Source organism: Lycorma delicatula, chromosome 6, assembly GCF_047948215.1.
Source record: "Lycorma delicatula isolate Av1 chromosome 6, ASM4794821v1, whole genome shotgun sequence".
In the NCBI taxonomy this organism is placed as follows: domain Eukaryota; kingdom Metazoa; phylum Arthropoda; class Insecta; order Hemiptera; family Fulgoridae; genus Lycorma; species Lycorma delicatula.
In genome coordinates this window covers 69,891,930-69,914,359 of record NC_134460.1, presented here as the reverse complement: position 1 = coordinate 69,914,359, position 22,430 = coordinate 69,891,930, and the positions used below count along the sequence as shown (strand labels likewise).

Sequence of the window (22,430 nt, the reverse complement as noted above, 5' to 3'; positions counted from 1 at the left end):
TGGTCTAATTTTATCTTGGTTGTGTCTGTTGCGAGAGGTTTAAAATTGTAACCTGTTTTCACTCTTGAAGGATTGATACCCTGGCCAAAATGAAAGAACTTTTGCCTTTTTCAATTTATTCTATTTAATATACATTTTTCTCAGTTATATCTAATAGATATTTGCTTTTATTTTTCTTACAATTTAAAAGTGTTTCTTTATGAACCATGAATAGTTTTTTTTTTTTTCATAATGTGTGTACTGTTTTTTTCCTAAATGTTTTATATTTTTAATTTAGCAATTATTTCCAGATGACTTTTTTTGAGAAGAGTATTATTGAAAAATGCATGTTTTTTAGAGGTTAAATTTCTTTATATGTTTTTTGTTCTACTAGTTGATCTTTTTACCCATTTGACCATTTACTGGGTAGGCCTTTCTTATCAGTTCTCCAATGTTTTCTTATTATTTTTTGTATAGTATATCATTTTTTTAGTTATTTCTTTTAATGTTTGCCACTGATGATGATTTCACATTTTCATCTATCTTTTAAATAGTTTAATTTTGAAACTCTTTTCAGATAATAAAATAATTTTTGCCACCTCTAGTCTATAATGTTATCTATAAATCTAGATTAATATGTGTTTCTGTTTTGTAATATTTTGTTGCATTTTTAAATTGTCTTTTTATATCTTGTCTATATCACTAATCAAGATGTGTAGAAAAGAATTTATAGTTTATTTTTTTACTAATAATTAATTACAAGTAGTTAAATACAGTTTAACCATTTACACTCCAACAATTCATTTTTAATTGTAGTGGAATTTATCATTTTTATTTGATATTGATTTATATTTAGCAGCTCTGGCTGTTTAACTCCACAAGTAGTGTATATTAAATAGTGTAATTTTAAAGAAATTTGTTTAAGTCTCTATATTCTATTTTTTTTTTAATCTCTAAGTGCCATGGGAGATGGTATTTTTTTAGACTTTTTTGTTGGAATGGGGAGAAGCCTATGTACAGCAACTGAAAGATCACTCACAAATATTTTTGTTCTAACCATAAGATATTCATTTAATATAATTTTCAAGGAAATTGTAAAATATATTCTCCTATTTGATGTGATAAAGTCTGATAGTGAAGGGTATATTGGATATATAGGTAATGCCAGAATTATTCTGATCACATTATTCATTTAAAACAGTTTTTTTAATCTGTTTCCCTGCTAAGATATTCCAGCTTAGCATTAGTAGAACCTAATAATTTTAGTTCAAGTTTAGTGAAAAAACAATTATGTTATTATTTCGTTCTTTTTACTGATTAAAATATTTCCCATTTTCTTCAGCCTAATATGTGTAGTGCATTTTTCATCTGTTTCCAACAAAAATTAATTTGACTCAACTTCTTTTTTTTTAAATAATATTTTTTATGCTATTTTGTAAACTGGAGTGATAAAACAGCCTTTTTAATAATTACAGCTTGCATAAATTAATAATGTTTCTGGTGTAAACATTAGTTTTAATCTTTTTCATTGTAGTTTTGAATTAGTAAAATCTTGTAAGATAAGAAATATAGTGTAAGTTAAAATTATGGAATTATGAATCATTTCTACATTTTGTTAATAGTTTAGTAGTGTATATTGTGATTAAAGTCAATTATTTTATCCAGTTGTGTAGTAGTACTTGGTTTTTTTTGTGTTATGCTAGAGAGAGATGTTATAAAAAACTGATCATAAAGCTGTCAGTTTTGTATATTAATTATTAGGTTGTCTTTAATTATTATTACATACCATAGTTTACCAAAAATATTGCAGTTTTTATTTGTCATGTAAAATTTATCTGTTTAATATACTGAATTATTTTTTATTTAATTGGATTGATTAATTGAAACTGAATGAAATCGTTAAATCTGAACAAAATATTAATTTAATAATAATAATAACCTGTTCTTGATTAGATCACTGATATTAAAATAGATTTTCTGCATTAAAAATATGATGAATCTGATTTCATTGTAATGCAATTAATTCATTTTTTGAAAATAGAAATATATTTTGTGAGAAACAACCAGTGGTATTGAAATACATCATTTAAAAATGGTAGTTCTCCAATTAATCAGTTTTATCAGTGGCCTTATCAAGTAACAGGATGACAGCTGTTTAGGAAACAGTTATTACTTCTAAAATTAGTTAAATTTTAGTTATCTTTTATTAGTTTTCATACTGATCTGGTTTCTATTGTTTTTTTAGCTAAAAATAAATTACAAGTAAGAATTAACAAAGATGAACTGTTTTGGTAACATGTTTATGTGCATTTTATGATTTAAAAAACTGTATATAGCAACTAGGCCTTAAAATTGTGATAAGAGAAACATTTCTCCTACTCATCTTAGAATTTCTTCATTTCATACTTTATCAATCTCGTAATTTTTGAGCATCCAGTTGTAATCATATTTCCAATATCTTTTTTCTATTCGTTTTTATTATGATTCACAATTTTGATGTATCTTTATCTGTAAATGCATTGAAGTACAATAATGTGACACACGAAATCTGACTTACCATGGCTGATCCACAAAAAGAGTTTAAAATAATCCATCTCTCATTTGGTTTTATTTTTTGCACTGCAATTCAATCATAATTTTTTAAAGGATTCTTCCCAAAAGGCTTTAGCATCCTTATGAAATTAAATTTATTAAACAATTAACATCATCGTCCATGTTTTTATTCACACAAGGTACATCTAATTCTCAAGCATGCTACACTACAAACATTTCTTTGAATTTCTTTCATCTCCAACCACTTGAGTTAGGATGACGAATGTCATCTGTTTTTATTAAAGTAGTTTGTGCTATTTTTGAGATTAATTTGGTTTTTTAACGTAAAGGATGTACCTTATTTCACTTAGAAATAAGATCAGTTTATTTACAAGCAGCTGAATTTACCCACATCACAAGAGTCTTTTATTGGCTTTGTAGTAATTTTTTATGTACTTTTCTCTTGAAGACCTCAACACATCTTAGATACTTATATATCTGCTACTGGCAGGCAGGTCTCTATTGGCTACGGCTGGTGTCTTAAAATGTAGTACAAGAAGATGAAAATTAGTAATTTTAGTAACTGTAGAATTGCTAAAATTATGACAATATTTCTTGAAGTAAATATGAATTTCTTGCTGTCAATTTTTCATAGATTTCTTTTCAGTTTTTCCTTTGACTCTAATTAGAATTTTAAATTTTATATATGTTCGTCCACTTTTACAATCTATGTTCATTTACGATTGGCATTTTATTTTCAATTATATTGGCAACAATTCTTTCTGCAGAGTTTCTTGGTAATATTTTATTAATTACTGTTAAAAAATTTTATTAGCAAGAGTATTTTATATTTATATTTGTTATTTTTATTTCTGAAATATGTGGCTTTTATGTTATACCATAATGATATGAATAAAATTAATATTCTTAATATTTTGAGGCCTTGGAGAAGTGGGCTGAGAAATTATAATAGGTATATTTTAAAATAAAAGCATAGTAACCAATCATTTAAAAAATTCCCAAGATGTTGTTATGGCGTAGTTAAAAAAAAATTAAATAATTTATCTCATTCAGGACTTCGGATGATGAATTAATTATGATGAACTACAGGCTTGACCAATTGCTAAAACATAAGAAAACTACATTGCAGATTTTTAAGTAAGAAATTACATGTTTATTTTATTTGGAGTATTATTATTAAATTGTATGACTGTTTCATCTGTTATGGGACTGTTTGGGCCTTGGCGGTCCTCCCAGTACCTTTTCATACTTTCCAATCTTTTTGCCCTTTCTGGTGTTGAAAATGTTCGTGTTGTAAGTCTTTTTCTTGTGAGTGTGAAGCGAGTGTTTTTATTTTTGATTTTCTTGTTTAATTTTTTTTTATCTATGGTGTTATCTGCTGTAAGGCCAGTTTCCTTCAGATCCTCTGATATTTCTCTGATCCAATTCTTTTGATTTTCTGGAGTCTGCCTGTCATTGATTGTTCATCAAGGTGGAAACATGTTTCTGCTGCGTAAGTGGCTTCTGGTTTTAAAACTGTGTTGTGTCTTATTGTTACATTTATTGATAGGCATTTTTTATTGTAAGTGTACCAGGTTAATTTTTGAGCTTTAGCTAGTTTGTTTCTTCTTATTTGGATTTAGGTTTTTTCATTTAGGTTGTTTGTTATTATTTCCCAGAGGTATTTAAATTGGGTTATTACTATTTATGTTTTATTACCATTTATGTTTACTTTGGTTTTTGGGGCATAATTTCTGTCTTTTTGAATGATATTTAGTGACCAATTTTATTTGCAATGTTTTGAAGTTCAAATAAGCAACTAAAAGGTAGTATAATAATTGCAGTCAATAACAAAATTCCTTTAAGTTTAAATCCATAAAAAATTCTTCAATAAGGTGGCCGATTTTTACACTTTCACTTAGATTTCTCAGTTTACATTTTATTATTATTTAAATTTAGTAGTTCTTTTTTCTTTAAATTCTTTGTTTATTAATGATAGAGATGAAACGGATATTTTTTTTTTTACTTGTGTGGTTTGAGTGATTGGTAGTTTAAATCAACCTTTATTCTGTTTTTCTATCTCTACCTGGAGTTCACTTAATGTGTGGTTGTTGTCTTATGGTCTTGCTACTACTTTTACAATTATTCTTATATATGTTAATAGATTGTAAGTTAATATTTTTTTAATGTAATTACATTTTTTCATGTTTCAACATGAACAGTGTTACATCATCTTAAGTATTTCTTTTCCATTTGAGTTAGCCTTATTCATTGTGTTTTTATCACCATTCAGAATTTACATTTTTAAAATAATATCTTTGATTATGCTCCGTTCTTCATAATTTGCTATTGTTTGGGGATTTTTGTGAATTCCAGTGAGTTTAGTGATGTCCCATTTTTCAAAAATGATGGATCATTTTAAATTTCATAAGTAAATCAATAGATAGGTAATTATATGGGATTTTAGGGGCTCCTCTGTAGATAAAATAAAATCTCTTTAAAGTGTAACGCAGAATAATATTACAAAAACTTTTAAACATTTGCTTTATATTTTATAGTCATACTTTAATCAAATTATTATCATACATTGCATTAGTTTAATTAGTAGGTTAATTTGGATTTAAAAAAATAACATATTGAAATTTATAAAATGTCAAACAAATTTTCAAATATTTACTATACAAGGTAATGAAATTGTGAAGTTTTTTATTATTGAAATACAATTGTAATTTAACAAAACTTTCTTTGTCACTTATATTCATTTTACAAATTAACCCCCATACAGGGGGATGCTTGCAAAAGAAATTATGGAATATTGTATTGTCATCTGACCTTAGCAACTGGAAAATTTCATCAATAGGCGATGTCAGGAAGTATGTTAAATTATTACACCTCCATTCTTAATTTACCCTCGTATGGGGAGGGGGGATATTTGCAAAAGTAATGGTAGATTATTGTATTGTCACCTGACCTTAGTAATTGAGAGAAATTTCATCAATCTGCAATGTTAGGAAGTATGCTAAATTAAGGATGCAAGATTTGAGGACAAACATGAAAATAATAACTGAATAAATTGGAAAAAAAAACATTTCTGAGTTAAAATAAAGCAAGTAAAAAAAGAAGGTAATATGATATGATTCAATATCAGTGAGTACAATTTTTGTTGAATTAATAATTAAGCAGTTTGCCATTCAGTTCTATGTAAATGTGTTTTCCTTAAAACAGTTTCTCAGCTTGTTTAATTATATCTATTTTTTAGAGCGTTTGAATAATTAAATATGCTTACTTGATTTTTATTTTAATATTATTTTGTAACATAATATTTGAAATATTTGTCTATGATTGATTGTGATGAAAGTTATTTGCATAAAGTTATTATGAATTTTTTATATGACAAATTGAACTGAATTAATAAATATACAAACTTAGAGATTTTGAGATTTTTAGTTTTTTACACAAAGTTTTAAAAATATATTTATTAAATTTGGTTTGATGTTTTAAAAGTTTTTAAAGTAAAATTCATTTTTTGTCATTTAGTACTGTTATATTAATGTTGTTTGATTGAAACACCTGCCTTTTGTTATAAATGTGGAATTTGCTTCATGTTTTAAGTGACAGTGAGCTTCATTTTTTTAGTTTTAACTGTGCCAGGGATACATAAATAAAGCAGCCAAAATAATCACATTGCTTCTTTAAGGTGGTATTTTTCCTCATTTTCTTTCCTAGAAATCCTTTCCAGACACATTACAGTATTTGACCCAATTATATTTTTCCATAGCCACAGTTGGAAACTTTCCAAATACACATGTTTTGTCCAGAATTCTGTTTCATTTCATAAAGTTCTTAAATGTTTTAATTCTTGATTTTTATGTAAGTTCTTTCATGTTAACCATGTACAGTTTTAACCTGTACCTTCCCGTTCTATTCTGGTCTTAATTGTTAAGTATATTTTTTAAATATCTAAATAACCTCTTGTTCATTCTAATTATTCGGTGATTAGTGTACTGTTATAGTTATATAGTAAAATCATCTGTGCTGTATATTGGTATATAACTTTTTAAAACTATTTGAACTGCGGGTTAAAAAAATCTCTTTAAAACTCTACTTAACATTTCAGCAGTTAAAGATAAACAATCTTTTTACCCAATATCCAATCTGTGTGGATTTTGATTGACTGCAGAGATTGAGTGGTCTAATAAAAGATTAAATAAAAAAATAGGTTAGGAGCATATTTTTAAGGATATTTAAAGACAAAAAATGATTGTATGAACTTTATTTTGATTAATTAGTCTGTTAAAAATCAATGACTGGGAAAAGTTTTAAGTAAAACTAATTATTGTAGGTTTAAAATAATAGAAGACTATTAGTTATTGGCAAACTCCTGAGATTTCCAGAATTATTTGTGATGTTTGTTAATCAGCTGATGTATAAAATATTTGATTAAAAGTAAATTTGTCTAAAAGTATGATTACGTACATACATAACTGTAAAAAAAATACCCAGTAATTTTTAAATAAAAACTTAAATCTCTAAAAATTTAATCAACAATTACAATTCTGTTACAGTTCTGTTACAGTTACAATTCTGTTTTGGTTTTTAAAAATGTAGAGGTTTAGATTCATAGAGTTGATTCTCCATATGCCATCCAAAGGAAAAAAATCAAAAGCAGGCAGTTGTGGAGAATTAGCCAGCTGTTCTAAACTTCCTTGATAGCTTTGTCTACAAAATCATCTTTCAAATTAAATATTAAAAAACTACATAACAGGGGTGTAATAATGTGGAGGTGCCACATCTTGTTGGAAAATTACCTGGTTTTCTTCAGCTTGGAACAATTTGGTTAATTGCTGGAACAGTATCTTCCCATTAATTCAAGTTTTCGACTGATTTATTGACCCTCGATAAAAAATTGTCTGTTCATATAAAAATAGGTGAAAATTATGTATGTATCAAGTCAAATGAATTTGTTAATTATGTTAAAATTACAAAGGATTGGTAAAATAGGAAAAATATGGCAGGTTAGCGCAAGAAAGAGATCCTTTACGTAGAAAAGAAATTTACTAATAAATGTAGATTTAGGAATTAAAAATTGAAAAATATTTTGTGTGGGGCATAATGCTATGACAATGAAACATGGATAACAGGCAAAGCAAAGAATAGGTAATTAGTAGAGAAGATGGTTGAAAATTAAGCTGATTGAGAAAATTTATTAATGAAGAGTTTTAAAATGAATCAGAAAAAGACACCATTGGCAAATTCTTATTTGAAGAATTTTGTATATGGGGTATATTAAGCCTCCAGTTAAATATTTAATAATGAGTATGTTTTAGAAAGTAAAATTGTTCAGGGGGTTGAAAAATTAGAAGATTTGATTAAACAGTTTAGCTGGTACTGATAGATTATAGTTATGAAATTAAGAAATTGTCATAGACACAAGGGAGGATAAATGCATCAAATAAGTTAAGTGATTGGTGATTGTTAATGACTCACTCACCCTTATGAGACATTTTTTTGTATCTTTCTTCATTTTTCATAGTCACAATTTGCTCTGATAAAAGATGCTTGATGAATCTTTTACTTTTCCATTTTAATTCAATGTCTATTACAATCTGAATCGGATTGCCATATTTTTCCCATTTTGTTTTGATGTTTAGTTACAATTTAGCACACACAATTTTAACACACTGCACGCACGTGTATGTTAAATATTTCTATATTTAAGAAATTGTTGTGATTTTTATGAAATCTTTGCCTTTAATCTGTATGGTACATTCTGTTAAATAAGGTCTGTTGTATATCATTTATAATCCTGTATTCATAATTAGATTGGTGATTGGTACTAATATTAGAGAATATGCTATTCTATGCCAGAAATGGTCATATGTAAGCTCACCAACTGAATTTCTTTTGTTTTTTCTATTTCTGCAATGGATAATTTTATCTTTTCCGTTTCTTATGTAAGGAGGAGTTGATATTTTATTTCAGTAAACTTTATTGATATCTATTTTATTTGTATTGTAAAAAATTGCCTGGTAGGTATCGTTATTATTAACATTATTTGTGGAATTGTTGATAAAAAAAAGTGCATAAAATATGGAAATTAAAAATTGGAGTTTGTAAGAATGTTATAAATTGTAACATTGAACATTTTATAATTACTAGTTAAGAAAGGTACAATAATAATATAAAGATACAATAACCCCTCCCTCTACCAGGGAGGGGTTATAAATGCAAATAAATAAATAATAAATGCAAATAAATAAATAATAAATGCAAATAAATAATTTATTATTTATTTGCATCTAGGGTTATAACATAAAAGTGGTTATAGATTAGATTTAGGGAAAGATATTCTGAAAGCGTAACACTTAGTCATTTGTGATAAATATTTTATTTGATTGATTTCACTTCAAGTTGCATTTTAATATTTGTACATTTTTAGTTTTATGAGGTTTGTTTCAAAAGTAAGTGTACTGATTTTTTATTTAATTATCTATTAGATTTACCTGAAATTACAAGTTATTTCCTTCGAAGTATGATCCTTGGGAAATTACATATTGGTTCCAATGTTTCTTCCACTGTTCATAGCAGTACTGGTAGTCATTTTCCTTAAATGTGTGTAACTCATTGGTTACAGTTTTTTCATGTTTTCCATCGTCCTGAAATGATGACCCTTGAACTTCAGCTTAGGGAAGAGGTAGAAATTGCACTAAGCTGGATCTGGACTGTAGGGAGGCTGTGGAATTTTGGGAATATTTTTTTTCATCAGAAATTCTCGAATTGGAAACTAAGTGTGAGCTGGCGTGTTATTGTGGTGCAGTGCCCAATCATGTTCAATGGCCGTTCGGAGTCGCTGGACCACTTTTCAAAGTTTTTTCAAGACATCTTTCTTCTTGAGGGCAGGCATGAGGTAGGCAAGATGTTTTCCAAGGGTGTTGTGTGTTGGGTTCTTTGTTGTGGGTGGTGGAGTTTGATTCTCTTCTGCAGCTAAGGTTGCCCAGTGGGTGTCGCATTGTGGCTTATGCTGATGATGGGCTCCTGCTGGTCGAAGGATGCTCGCAGAGGGAGGTTGAGTTCTGAGCCACTCAGGCTTGCAGTATACTTGAGCTGTGGGGTCATCAACATAAGATGACTTTCAGCCCAGAGAAGACACTATGATGCTTCTCAGAGGCCGTTTGGCAGTGATGCGGCAAGTTCAAGTTTCGATGGCAGGCCAACGCATAAAATACATTCAGGCAAAATAGTACCTTGGGGTGTTTCTCGATGAGTGAATGCAATTCAAGAAGCACCATAACTACATTGTGGAGAAGGCCTGTAGCGTCTTCTTTGGCAATTGGCGGGTGTCAATCCTGATAGGAGTCTTAATTTTAAGACCATGAGTATCCTGTATAAGGGTGTCTGTGAGGCAATTATGCTGTATGTGGCCCTGTTTGGGCAGATAGGCCAAAGTTTAAAAGCTATCAGGACATATTGTTGAGGGCTCAACACCTTATACTTTTAATGGTAGCAGGTGGCTACCGTATGATTTCACAGGTGATCTAGGTCATTGTGGGTGTGAAACCGATAGACTTGATTCTGTCGGAGCAGCAATAGCGTTATTTTGTCAAAGTTAATTGAACAATATGATAATACTTTATGGCAGGCCAGATGGGATGGGGCAGAGGGTGAGCTTTACACGCATGGTCTATTTCCTGATGTTAGTTTGCCGGGTGCCTCTTGGGTATGCCCGAGGGCATGGTGCTTTCCAGTACAGGCTGCAGAGGTTTGGCCAGGTGGACTTAGGAATGTGTCCACAATGTAGACAATTGGATGATAATGTTCTGTATGTCTGTTCAAAGTATGAGTTGGTATGTACAGAGACTGTCGACTTGATATTATCGGATCAGCGCTCGATCTCTGTGTCAATTGGCAAAACCTAGCCAAATGGATAATAGTTGAGAATTTTACACTATTTCACTATTTGGGAAAAGAAAGGATTGCTGAGGGCATTTAGCAAACCACCTGGGCCCTTCCACAATCTTTAGTTTATTTTGTAATTGATAAGTTTTAAGTTTTTGTTGTTGGTTTGTTTTGTTGTACTTGTGTGTTGAAGTCACTCTTTTGCCTTCGGGTAGGTAGCGGATTTCAGTTCCTTTCCATATTTTGTTTACTCAGGTTTGAGACTAATGTAAGATATGCTTTGTTGCTTTCTTAGTAATAGTAGTAAAGTAGTATAGTGGTAATGTCACATGTGGCATTCGAATCGGTAGCGTTCTGACTGAGGCATAATGGTTAGGTATGGAGTGGGTAGAATTACTGCGACAGTAGCTTACCTGTAGGATTACTGTACAGTGCAGGTGAGGAAGCGATTGATAGATTATACAAACTGGTGTGTAGTATTTATGAAAAGGGGGAAGTTCCGGCAGACTTCAAAAAAAGTGTTATAGTCATGATACCAAAGAAAGCAGGGGCAGATAAATGTGAAGAATACAGAACAATTAGTTTAACTAGTCATCCATAAAAAAATTTAACTAGAATTCTATACAGAAGAATTGGGAGGAGAGTGGAAGAAGTGTTAGGAGAAAACCAATTTGGTTTCAGGAAAACTGTAGGGACAAGGGTAGCAGTTTTAGGCCTCAGAGTAATAGTAGAAGGAAGATTAAAGAAAAACAAAACAAAATTGGCATTTATAGACCTAGAAAAGGCATTCGATAACCTAGACTGGAATAAAATGTTCAGCATTTAACAAAAATTAGGGTTCAAATACAGAGATAGAAGAACAATTGCTAATAATTACAGGAACCAAACAGTAATAATTGAAGAACATAAGAAAGAAGCCGTAATAAGAAAGGGAGTCTGACAAGGATGTTCCCTATCCCCGTTACTTTTTAATCTTTACATGGAACTAGCAGTTAATGATATTAAAGAAGAATTTAGATTCGGAGTAACAGTACAAGGTGAAAAGATAAAGATGCTACGATTTGCTAATGACATAGTAATTCTAGCTGAGAGTAAAAAGGATTTAGAAGAAACAATGAATGGCATGGATGAAGTCCTACGCAAGAACTATCACATGAAAATAAACAAGAACAAAACAAAAGTAAAGAAATGTAGTAGAAATAACAAAGATGGACCACTAAATGTGAAAATAGAAGGAGAAAAGATTATGGAGGTAGAAGAATTTTGTTATTTGGGAAGTAGAGTTACTAAAGGTGGACAAAGCAGGAGCGATGTAGCACAGGCGAATAGCCTTCAAATGCCGATTAGCACAGGTGAAATGAGCCTTCATTCAGAAATATAATTTGTTTACATCAAAATTTAATTTAAATGTCAGGAAAAGATTTTTGAAAGTATATGTCGTTTTATATGGAAGTGAAACTTGGAGAGTCAGGAGTATCTGAGAAGAAAAGATTAGAAGCTTTTGAAATGTGGTGCTATAGGGGAATGTTAAAAATCAGTTAGGTGGATTGAAGAGGTGTTGCGGCAAATAGATGAAGAAAGCGGCATTTGGAAAAATATAGCTAAATGAAGAGACAGACTTGTAGGCCACATATTAAGGCATCCTGGAATAGTAGCTTTAATATTGGAAGGACAGGTAGAAGGAAAAAATTGTGTAGGCAGGCCACGGTTTGGAATATGTAAAACAAATTATTAGTGATGCAGGATGTAGGGGGTATATCGAAATGAAACGACTAGATAGGGAATCTTGGAAAGCTGCATCAAACCGGTCAAATGACCGAAGACAAAAAAAAAATATAGTGGGTGGCGTGGTGACTGCAACTGTCACATGGTGGGTGTCTTCCCCTACGGGATTAGGATGTAAAAGGTGCTATTAACTGTATGTTCTGGAGGTACAAATTCTTTGTACACAACATGCAGCTCGCACCACTTCCACAATTTCATCATTTGTTGACAAGGTTGGTTTTTCAGAACGAGGGTCATCTTCAACATTTTCTCGGCCCTCTTTGATAGCTTTGTGCCACTTAAAAACCATAGTTCTTGATAGAGTATTTCTCCATTAGCTTTGGTTAAAGAATCCAATGTTTCTGTGGCAGACTTGTTGAGTTGCACACAAAATTTGATAGCATAATATTCAATATTTTTCTCCATCACAAACATAACATGGTTATAAAATATCACCATACACGAACAGCAGTAGTGTACGACTGACTCAACCAATCCAATTGAAACATGCATATGCAGCCAAGGTCTGCATAATTTTTTGAGTATTTATTTAATAATAAATTCAGTATTTATTGCAATTATTTATTATTTAAATAATCAAAACACTCCTGTTAATTAGTCAAGGTTAGCGAGCATAGGTTAAGTTTGGTTAAATTATATTTATAAAATAAATAAATATAAATAACCATTTATTAAAATTAATAAAGAGACTGTTCATTTTCCACCTAAATCCGATTGACTACTTTGTTTTTAAATAAAGCTGTAGCTGCGGTGGCGTTAATACGTAAGTACCAGTGGTACTTATTTTCATTGGTTCCAGAGTTATAGCTAAATAAAATTTTAATTAATGAAATATTTGGATCTTACAAGGGCAAAGCACATCGGTTCGAATCAGACTTCATCTCCCTTTTTTTGTTTTTAATTAAATCTATTGATTTATTAATAATTATTAACTTGATTGTAAAAAAAAAAGATAAATAATAATTCAATAATAAAAAAAAATATGAAAAAATATCAGAAGTTATTAATGAAATAAAATTTTATGTAATTTGAATTTAAAAAAAAAGAAAAAAAAGTATATGTAATTTAATAGGCGTACAAGGAAGTCATGTGGTGTTCACACCAGATTTTTTAACAGTGGTTTTTTCCCTTTTATGAACGTTCAGTTTTCTAATATTAGATTTTACTTTTTTCTGTTTTAGGCAATACTGAGTCAGCACTATAACCAGCATCCAATAGTGATTTTGAAAGATGTAAAATTTGAAGAGCTAAAAGCGATGTTAGAATATATGTACCGTGGTGAAGTTAATGTGACACAAGAGCAATTGGGAAGATTTTTAAAGGCTGCTGAGACTTTGAAGATTAAAGGATTGACTAACAGTGATGTTGGATGTAGTACAGGACAGACAGCAGCTATAGCTACTCCTTCTGCATCTGCTGTTGTTGCAGCTAGTGTTGCTGCTTCTAATCCTGTTCCTCCTCCTACTCCAGCTCCAAATATGGTTGGTGCAGGTGATGCCCGTGAAATGCCAATTCGAACCAGACAGGATCATCGTAAGGCTGTGGTACAGCCTGTGCAGACCATTCAACCTCGTTCACCTGTTATGGGTAACCAGACAAGTCTAGTTGAAACACTTAAAAATGCCCCTGCATCATTGGTGATTGATATTCCACCAATTAGTCCTGTTAATTCAAAAGAAGGCAGTATTTCGCCTACGCCTCGGAAACGTAGGAAACGAAAGCAGTCGCAGAATGATGAATCGGTCTCAAATGTTGAAAACAATCTTCAACAATTAAATTCTGATGTTCATAGTTCCACTATTTCAGAGAGAAGTAATGAAAGTGTGGTTGACGTTGATCCGTTGGCTATTTTAGAAACGGGACTTGTTAAACCTGAAGTGAAAATGGAATGTGGTGATGGAAATGATGATGAAAATGATTCTGAAGGTGAACTTACCATGGATGAAGACTACGATGCCAGTTGTTCAAAGGCAGGACCTTCGAATGGTGCCAGCAGTGCAGCTGACTGTAAGTTATAATTAAAAGAAAATTTTTTTTACAACTTTTTATTTCAATTTTACATTAGATTGCAAACCATTAAATTATATTATCAGCAAAATTTCTAGACTTGTTTAATTTTTATAGTTGCCAACACTGTTTAAAAAATTAAATATAGAAAATGTTGACATATGTATTTAATTCCTGAAAAACAAAAGTCGTATATTGCATGTTAGTATTATTTATGCCATCTCAAACTAAAATTGTTTGCACCCAAAACATATTTAGAAAATTTAATTACTTCTGAAATATGTAGAATATATTAAACATTTATTGCAAAGCCTGTTTGTTACACAACTGCCTAAAAAGGAGTGTAATGTATTTAGGGTGTATATATGTATATTTGTTCCTCCTTAACAGGTCAATGGCTGATCCGATTTAGATGTATGACCCTGTGTTGCAATCCTTACATTACTGTAAATATTATAGGCTATATATATATAGTAGTGGAGATTTTCCAGTTGAAACATAAACTTTTATGAATTGAATTAATGAACTGTGAACAGTAAGCCTCTATCACTGTGTGATAGAGGCCAGTTCACACACACACACACACACACACACACACACACACACACACACACACACACACACACACACACACACACACACAATCCAGTTCACACACACACACACACACACACACACACACACACACACTGTGTGTGTGAACTGGATTTGAACTGAGTGATTCGAATCATTGAGTGAATAATATTAAAAAAATAATAGATTTATATTTTTGTAAAATAAAATAGTTAAATAATTTAAAAAAAAATTCTGTTCAATAATAATGGGCTTTCCGTGGGGACTGTGTGTGAGGCTATAGTGGTGAGGTGTAGGGGTGCAGAATATGTCTGAATGTTCGAACGAGGTTCAAGGAAAATTGAGGCTTGGCTGGGTAAATTTTGACCAGGGGAAAAAGTCCACAAACAATTATTTTTATAAAGAAAAAGTAATTATTTTGGGGAAAAATTAAAAAGTTTGCCTACTAAAGGATGTTTAGCCCAGATCGGGCAGAAAACAAATGAATGGAAATAAAGGTCAGCCTAATCGGTTTATTTACTACACACACACACACACACACATATAGTGTGTTGTTTTCTTTCTGCTGCAAGTCGAGCAGGGTACCTATTTAATCTTCACTGTACGAAATATCGTACAGCTATTTTACAATATTTTTATACCTGTTGATGAATGGCAGTTTGCTGATTCGTGACTGGCTACATCAGCCAGCCAAACAGCTGGTGTTCTAATATGTTCTTTAAGTATTAATAATTATATTGGTACCAGTATACAAATTTTGTTAGCTTCATACAGATGCTATTATTCAAGCGATAATAACTAAATCTCATTAGATCATATTATACAAAGAACTTAATACATAGATAGTACTTATGTTTTTCATTTCTTAATTTAAACTATTTACCTAAATTCAAAATCAGTCTTTATCAGTAAAATGCATACAACGTGATGACTCATTTGTTTGTTTCAATTTTTATTGCGTAGATGCAGGTGTAGGGGTGGGATTATATGGTCGCCTGTTACGACCTGTCATCTCATACCTCTCGTTTCGACCTTGTCAGTTTATGAGAAGCAAGTGAACTTATTAACTTATTCTTGTTTTTTCTGTCGCGGTTGTTTATTACTGTGATGTTAAGTTTATATAGTGATTTTTTTCTCTTGTTGTTTATTACTATGATTAAGTTTATACAGTATCATGTTTCTTAAAATTTTTAATAGTGACTGTGGAAGGTAATTGGAACTAAAACTAACTAAATATAACATTTAACTTTGTTTTTTACCACTTAAATAATAGTTTAAGTAATACTTTTGAACATAATAAAAATAGTAATAATCAAATTGTATTTATTTTTTAATTAAGTGGTAAAATACTATGTTATAAATATTTAGTTTAATAGGTTCCTACTTACCTATATATTTTCAATTTTCACTTCACTTTGACAGTGTGTGTAATTATTATCACTAGTATTTACTTGTAATTCAGTGTAATTACCTGTACCGTAATACTATAAATTATAGTCTATTTCTTTAAGTGCACATGTCAACTTTCAAAAGAAAACACAAGTCGGTTGTGCATTTTGTGAGTGGCGAGGAAGAAGAGACAAACTTTCAGGTCATATCTCATTGAAACATCCTGGTGAAAACCCCAGAACAAATGACCAAGCAAGCATTTCTGGATTTTTCAAACCATTAAATGTGACAAGGGGTATTGAACCTAAACCTTCCAACAACAGGTCCTGAGCAGTCAGAGGAAGATGTTAAATCTTGTGGATCTGATGATGAACAGTCTAAAAGAAAAAAAATGAAGGTTGATGAACAACCAGACAACCATCCTATAGAACTATCAAAAACCTTCTTGCTCAAAATCCTCTGATGTAGCTTTTTTTAAAAGAATGAAAGCAATTATTAAGGGCAGTTTATCTGACATAGTATCAGCTTTAAGTCTAAATGAAAAGTTTAATGCTGTACTCACTGTAATTAAGCAGGAAAAATCCAAACCAAAACCTACAATGGAAGCAACACAAGAATTATCTGAAGAGTTTGAAGCTAAATTAAAACTTATCAGGGTAGTAAATCTCTTAATGAAATCTATCAGTTAATGCCATGTTTAACAAAGTTCTATGACACCAGGAATATTCACACTGCCAAATGTATATCACATGATGCAGAGTAATCAGACTACTCAATTTTAGTTATTTAAAAACTCATTTAATTGACCATTTAAATTCTGATGCCCACAAATGGTGCTTTAAATTTTCAAAGTTGTTTGTACAAAGAGTGTTAGAAGTGAAGAAGGATCATGAAAAAATTGGACTAATTGTTGCAAGAACAGTGTATTGTATAATGCTGTAAAAGAAGGCAAGGGGGAAAATATTTTGAAAGAGGATTGAGTTTAAATGTATTAAATGAAGCAAGTGTTTATGAAAATTATTCAAGAGAATTTTTCAGATAATTTAACAAAATATATTTTTAACTATGAATGTATATCCTAAATGTACTAACCAGTTACCCTTGATATCTGTCAGCAGACAAAATTACTAAGCTTCATTGAACATGCCAAATAACATGTCTTATTGTTATGCAGACTTTCATTATTATTGATATCTCCCCTTGTAGCACTTCACATAAAGGGACTCTTCTTACAAAAATAAATTAAATTTGGTTTAGAAAAGTTTAAAATAAACATTGTCAAACAAATGAATGGCACGGCATTTGATAACTAGTATTTAGACCTTGGAGTCCCTAAGAAAATTGCTGAATTATGTCAAACCATTGATTTAGATTTTTTAATACCTAATTTGGGACATAGCTCATAGATTGGAGTGTATAATAAAGGATGTCAGGAAAGAAAAAGGATGTAATGGGCTGAGAAGTCAGGTACAAGTATTAAGTAACCTGATAAAAAGTTTCAATTGGGAGATCGGGTTTGAAGAACTAATAAACATAGCCAAAGAATTAGGCATTGGATTCATGAACCAAAAATCATTTCAGCAAACTAGATTTTTCCAAAGTAAATTACGAGTGTATAAGACCTTTGAAAGGGATTTTGTCTTATTTTTTATGGGCTTTCAAAGGAAGAAAACGGAGAATATAAAGAATTATAATAACACTGAAGCAAAATAATATGCAAGGAATTTAAAGCAATTTTCAAATCCTGAATTTTTTTATCAACTTCTTGGAACAGTTGATGTTATTGAAGAACTGACCAATTTCAGTTGTACAACTAAAAGTGTCAAGATCTGTATTTGGACTGGTTTTTGATTATTATGGTTTGCTAAAAACCAGACTTCAAAACATGAAAACTGAACTGAACAGTGCTAACAAAGCAAAATTTTCCATTTCTATTCAAAGCTTGAACTGTTTGCGAAACAGTGTGTTTAAAAACCATCTACTAATGGAAGAAATCTATGAGACATCCAGTTTAACTCAAACAACAGGAGATCAAAAGTTACAGAATGAAGAAACAAATGAGGTGAATGATTCTCAACAAACAGCTTTAACTGGAGATCAGTTCAAAAGACCAAAAAAATCTAGAAACCTGTGTGTGCTGATTCTAGAAAATCTGGAAAATAGAATCGAAGAAGTATCGTGAAAGATATGTGACTGTTATAGTAGCACTCGTTTAGAAGAAACTGGATATGAACTTGACCATTGTATTATCAAACTTGTAGAGTGGATCAATAAAAATAGAGGATGTACCTTCCAGTCATGAAGTCCTATTAAAACAGCTGAAAGTATTAAAAAGCAAAATTTTACAATTGTATTATTTTAAAGACATTTTCTCTCAAGATTCATCAAAAGCTCAACTTAAACAGCCATCTCTGCTTAACCAAGACATTAGATGTATTCTGGAAGCATTTACAAACTTGAGGTATATCACCGGTTACCTGAAATAATTTTCTTGTTAGAAAACTGTTTGAAAGTTTGTAATGAAGTAGTGTGCAAGTCAGTTGGGTCTCTAATAGGAAATCACTTTCATAACAGGAATATTAAATTTGACAGCCTATTTCATGAATTTTTTGTTTCTTGGAATGGGCCTCCTGCACACACAGTCTCTAATTTACTGAAAGAAGCTTTAGACAGACATTTGAAAGGAGGAAAATACTATTTTACCAGATATTCAGCTTTGTCTGAATATCTCGGCTTAAGGTTTATAAAACCTCTATAGTTGTTGACAGCCTTCATCAAGATAAAGGAAGACTGCATTTCTGAATGATAATTTTCCAAAAAACCTGTATATAAAGGACTGGACAGAAGTAATGTAAAAAGAATAATAGCTTGTATGTAAATATCTATCAGTTCTTGATGTTTTGTTAAATATATGAGATCTTCACTGATACTTTTTAAGTTTTATTTTTGAGCCAAAATCAAATTTACCTAAGCACTTAAACAAGGTTATTTCCAAAATCAAATAGCCATTATTTAAATAAAAATAAATTACACATTACAGTGTGTAGTAATTAGTATTAACTAGTGCTAGCTGGAAGAATGTCTAACAGTCATTATTAGTCATACACATTACAACACAACATAGGCAAAGCCAACAGAATTTGCACAAATATCAAGTGTTTTTTTTCTTTCAAATTAATATCTAATGTGCTTCTTAAGTACATAGTGATCAGGAAGTTACAATATTAGCTATATGGATGCAAATAATATTGCAAAGTGCGAGTGGGGAAATTTTTAGTGAAAAAAAGTGTGTTTTAGGGAAATTTTTGCTATAACATTTTTTGCACCCCCTGGTGAGGTGATGCGAGCACCTAGTTTGAGGCTAGATCAACCATCATTATCATCAACTGGTTACATGTGGGGTACCCCTGGGGTGCTGTTTTGGAAGGTGCAATGGGGTGCTCTTATAATATCTCCGCAAACAATCGTTCAAACGGGGTATTTATTAGTAGTTTGAAGGCTAACTTTTACAACGATCGGATACATTCTTGACCTAACAGATGGTTATTGGAAAATTGTTATATCTTGGCAACCAATCTTCCGATTTTCAAAATTCAAACAGGGGTATTTGCTAGTACAGTACAAAATCAAAGTGGAACCAAACCAGAGAAAAAAGAGCAGTTTTTTCCGCAGTCATGTTTTTTAATTTTTATCTTTGGTTTTCATTGCATTCAAAATATTTATGATTATATTTGAGTCTAGATCATTTATGCATTGTGTATCAGAATATTGGGGAAACAAATTTTAAATCCGAACGTAGTGTTATCAGATGTCATTAGTCTGTAACTACTAATGTTGGTATGTATTTGTACAAATGAATATTATGTGTGGAAACCATTAATGGAAACAATTTGATCTAAAATTCATTGCTAGTAAGCAAACTAATTTATTACTCTTGGAAGTACCATTAGCTAATTATAGAATATTATTTATTTTTTGGGTCGCTTACCAAGTGAAATATTGTATATAGATAACAAAATGAGATACTGCAATTATTATTTTCTTTTTCTGCACTGCGTCAGAAATTCATTCCATGGTACTATGAAGTGATGATCATAACGCTCTCCTGACCTCTTTTTAATTCCAAATTTTGTTTTGCCGATTAAAAATATTTTTTTTGGCTTAGCTATGTGTATATATTACACTTAGTACATGTATAAATACTTTATTACAATAGAACTAAACTTGAAAATACCCCAACCTTTAGCCTGTTGTGCAAAGGTTGTTCAGAAAGTTGTCAGCTTGACAGAGAGATGTTGTGAGTATGGCTAAATGGCCTCAGCATGATCCTTTATCATGCTATGCTGCGAAGTCTCAGAAGTATCCATTTAGTTGTTTGTCAAGTAAAGCAAACAAATTTTGTCTTATTTTAAAAGTGGAAAAAATTGGAAGTTCAAGTTGTTATAAAGTACTTTTTTTTTAAAAAACTGTTAACACCAAAAGTGCTAACTTTTGTTAATACAAAAAGTGTTAGAGTCCACTTTAAAGGATTCTTTCCTTTAATATGTTCTTTCACCACAATAATGCCTGCACACACGTTTCGGGTCAAAGCTGAGAAAATTGCTTATTTTGCCTGTTTGGATAAATTGCATTATACTGATGGTTTAAAAAAATTAGAAAGTTATCAGTGTAAATATATCAAGTTGTAAGGTGACCATGTTGAAAAATAACAAAAAATATTGTTTCCTTTGTCAGGCTGAGAACTTTTCAAATAATCCTCACAGTCATCTGATGCAGTTATTTTATTTTTAGTTACACATTTGTTGATACCCATCAGTTCATAAGTTGATTGGGAATGAAACTGATTGTTGGAAGTATTCTTACATAATTTTCGATAGAAAATTTAAACGAATAATCACTAGTTTGTTGTATTGGTATAAATATTAATCTTGTTAGTAAAGGAATTCCGTTACTGGAAGGAAATTTTTACTTGCTTAGAAGAAAATAAAGAAAAGAAGTAAAGCTGCTACACAGAACTACTAAATCCTGCACATAATGAAATAAAACTACCAATTAAAAACTTTCCAATAACCAAGTATATTATAAATCTCCAGCCACCAGGAGCTAGATACTTACACCAAAGTATACTATATTAAATATAATTAAATTGGGTAGTATTCAATATTATGTTTGGATGAGAGTCAAATTTTTATCATATAACATGTACAAAGTAATAAAAAAGACAACTAGTAGTATATTGGCAATTGGGTTACCATTTTGTCTCAGTTATTTCTTCTTTCTTACTTTTTTAACTACTGTGATATATAGCAGCTACACCTGTGGATTGTATGTAATCGAAAAAATTGGCCTTTTTAAGTTTTATGCCTTAAGGAGACATTAAAAAAAAATAATTTAAATAAATTATATATAATAATCTGTAAAATTTTTTTTTGTTTCACTGGTTTAATACATAATACCGAATTATGTATTATGTACATACGTACATATGTTGGCCTATGTTTGGGTCTATAACTCTTTTTCTGTTGAGCCTCCAAAATCACTGTAAGATATTACTTGCACCCAGTCGACCTATTTTGTTCAAACTAGGTGGACAAGTACTACATTCAGGAGGAGAAAAGAAAGTTACTTTTTGCAAAAAATAGTAAAAGGGGTTGGAGGTGTTTTGGGCTGAAGTAAAATTTCAAATTTTTACTGGGGCATTTAAGCAAAAACATTTTTTTTTTTAAAGTTGGAAGGCTCTTTTTTATCAAAATCACAAATTACCAAAAGTTTTTATTTACCATTTAGTATATTTTGTCTGATTTAAGTGCTTAAAAAAATACATTACTCAGGAGTAATTTCATGTACGATTACATCCAACCTTCTTTCTCTATCAGTGTATAAAAAGATTTGATCATCTTTAGGGTACCATTCGGACTGTAATTTACCATTATAAGTAATTTCCCATCTTTAGAGGTTTTTCATATGCAATATTCTTTATAATTTTTCTGGTTTTTTTCTTAGTAATGACAAACGATTCATTTACTGTGATCAATATTAGTTACTACCTCTCTTTTGCTGTATTTATACTTCTTTTCATAATCTGTTTTTTAGTATCTAACTAATATGGACAGTATTAAGTGCGGTATGCCATAAAACCTTGAATACTACCCGAGGAGTAATTTTTTGCTTGAGGAATCTGCTTGAGATGGAAGTTAGTGAAATTACCAAAGACCTTCGTCCCCAAGGTATTATAGAGATGAAGAGAATAATAAAATCTCAGAGAGGGA

At 30.7% G+C, this 22,430-nt stretch overlaps 1 protein-coding gene across 5 annotated transcripts in view; it reads left to right on the top strand.

The window, feature by feature from the left end:
- The window catches only part of LOC142327116 (uncharacterized), a 462,885-nt gene that overhangs the window by 1,358 nt on the left and 439,097 nt on the right, over positions 1-22,430 (top strand). For all 5 annotated transcript variants that reach the window (XM_075369991.1, XM_075369992.1, XM_075369989.1 and 2 more), the window contains exon 2: positions 13,374-14,199. In XM_075369991.1, coding sequence (XP_075226106.1) covers positions 13,374-14,199 — 826 coding nt within the window. The remainder of the gene's footprint in view (positions 1-13,373; positions 14,200-22,430) is intronic.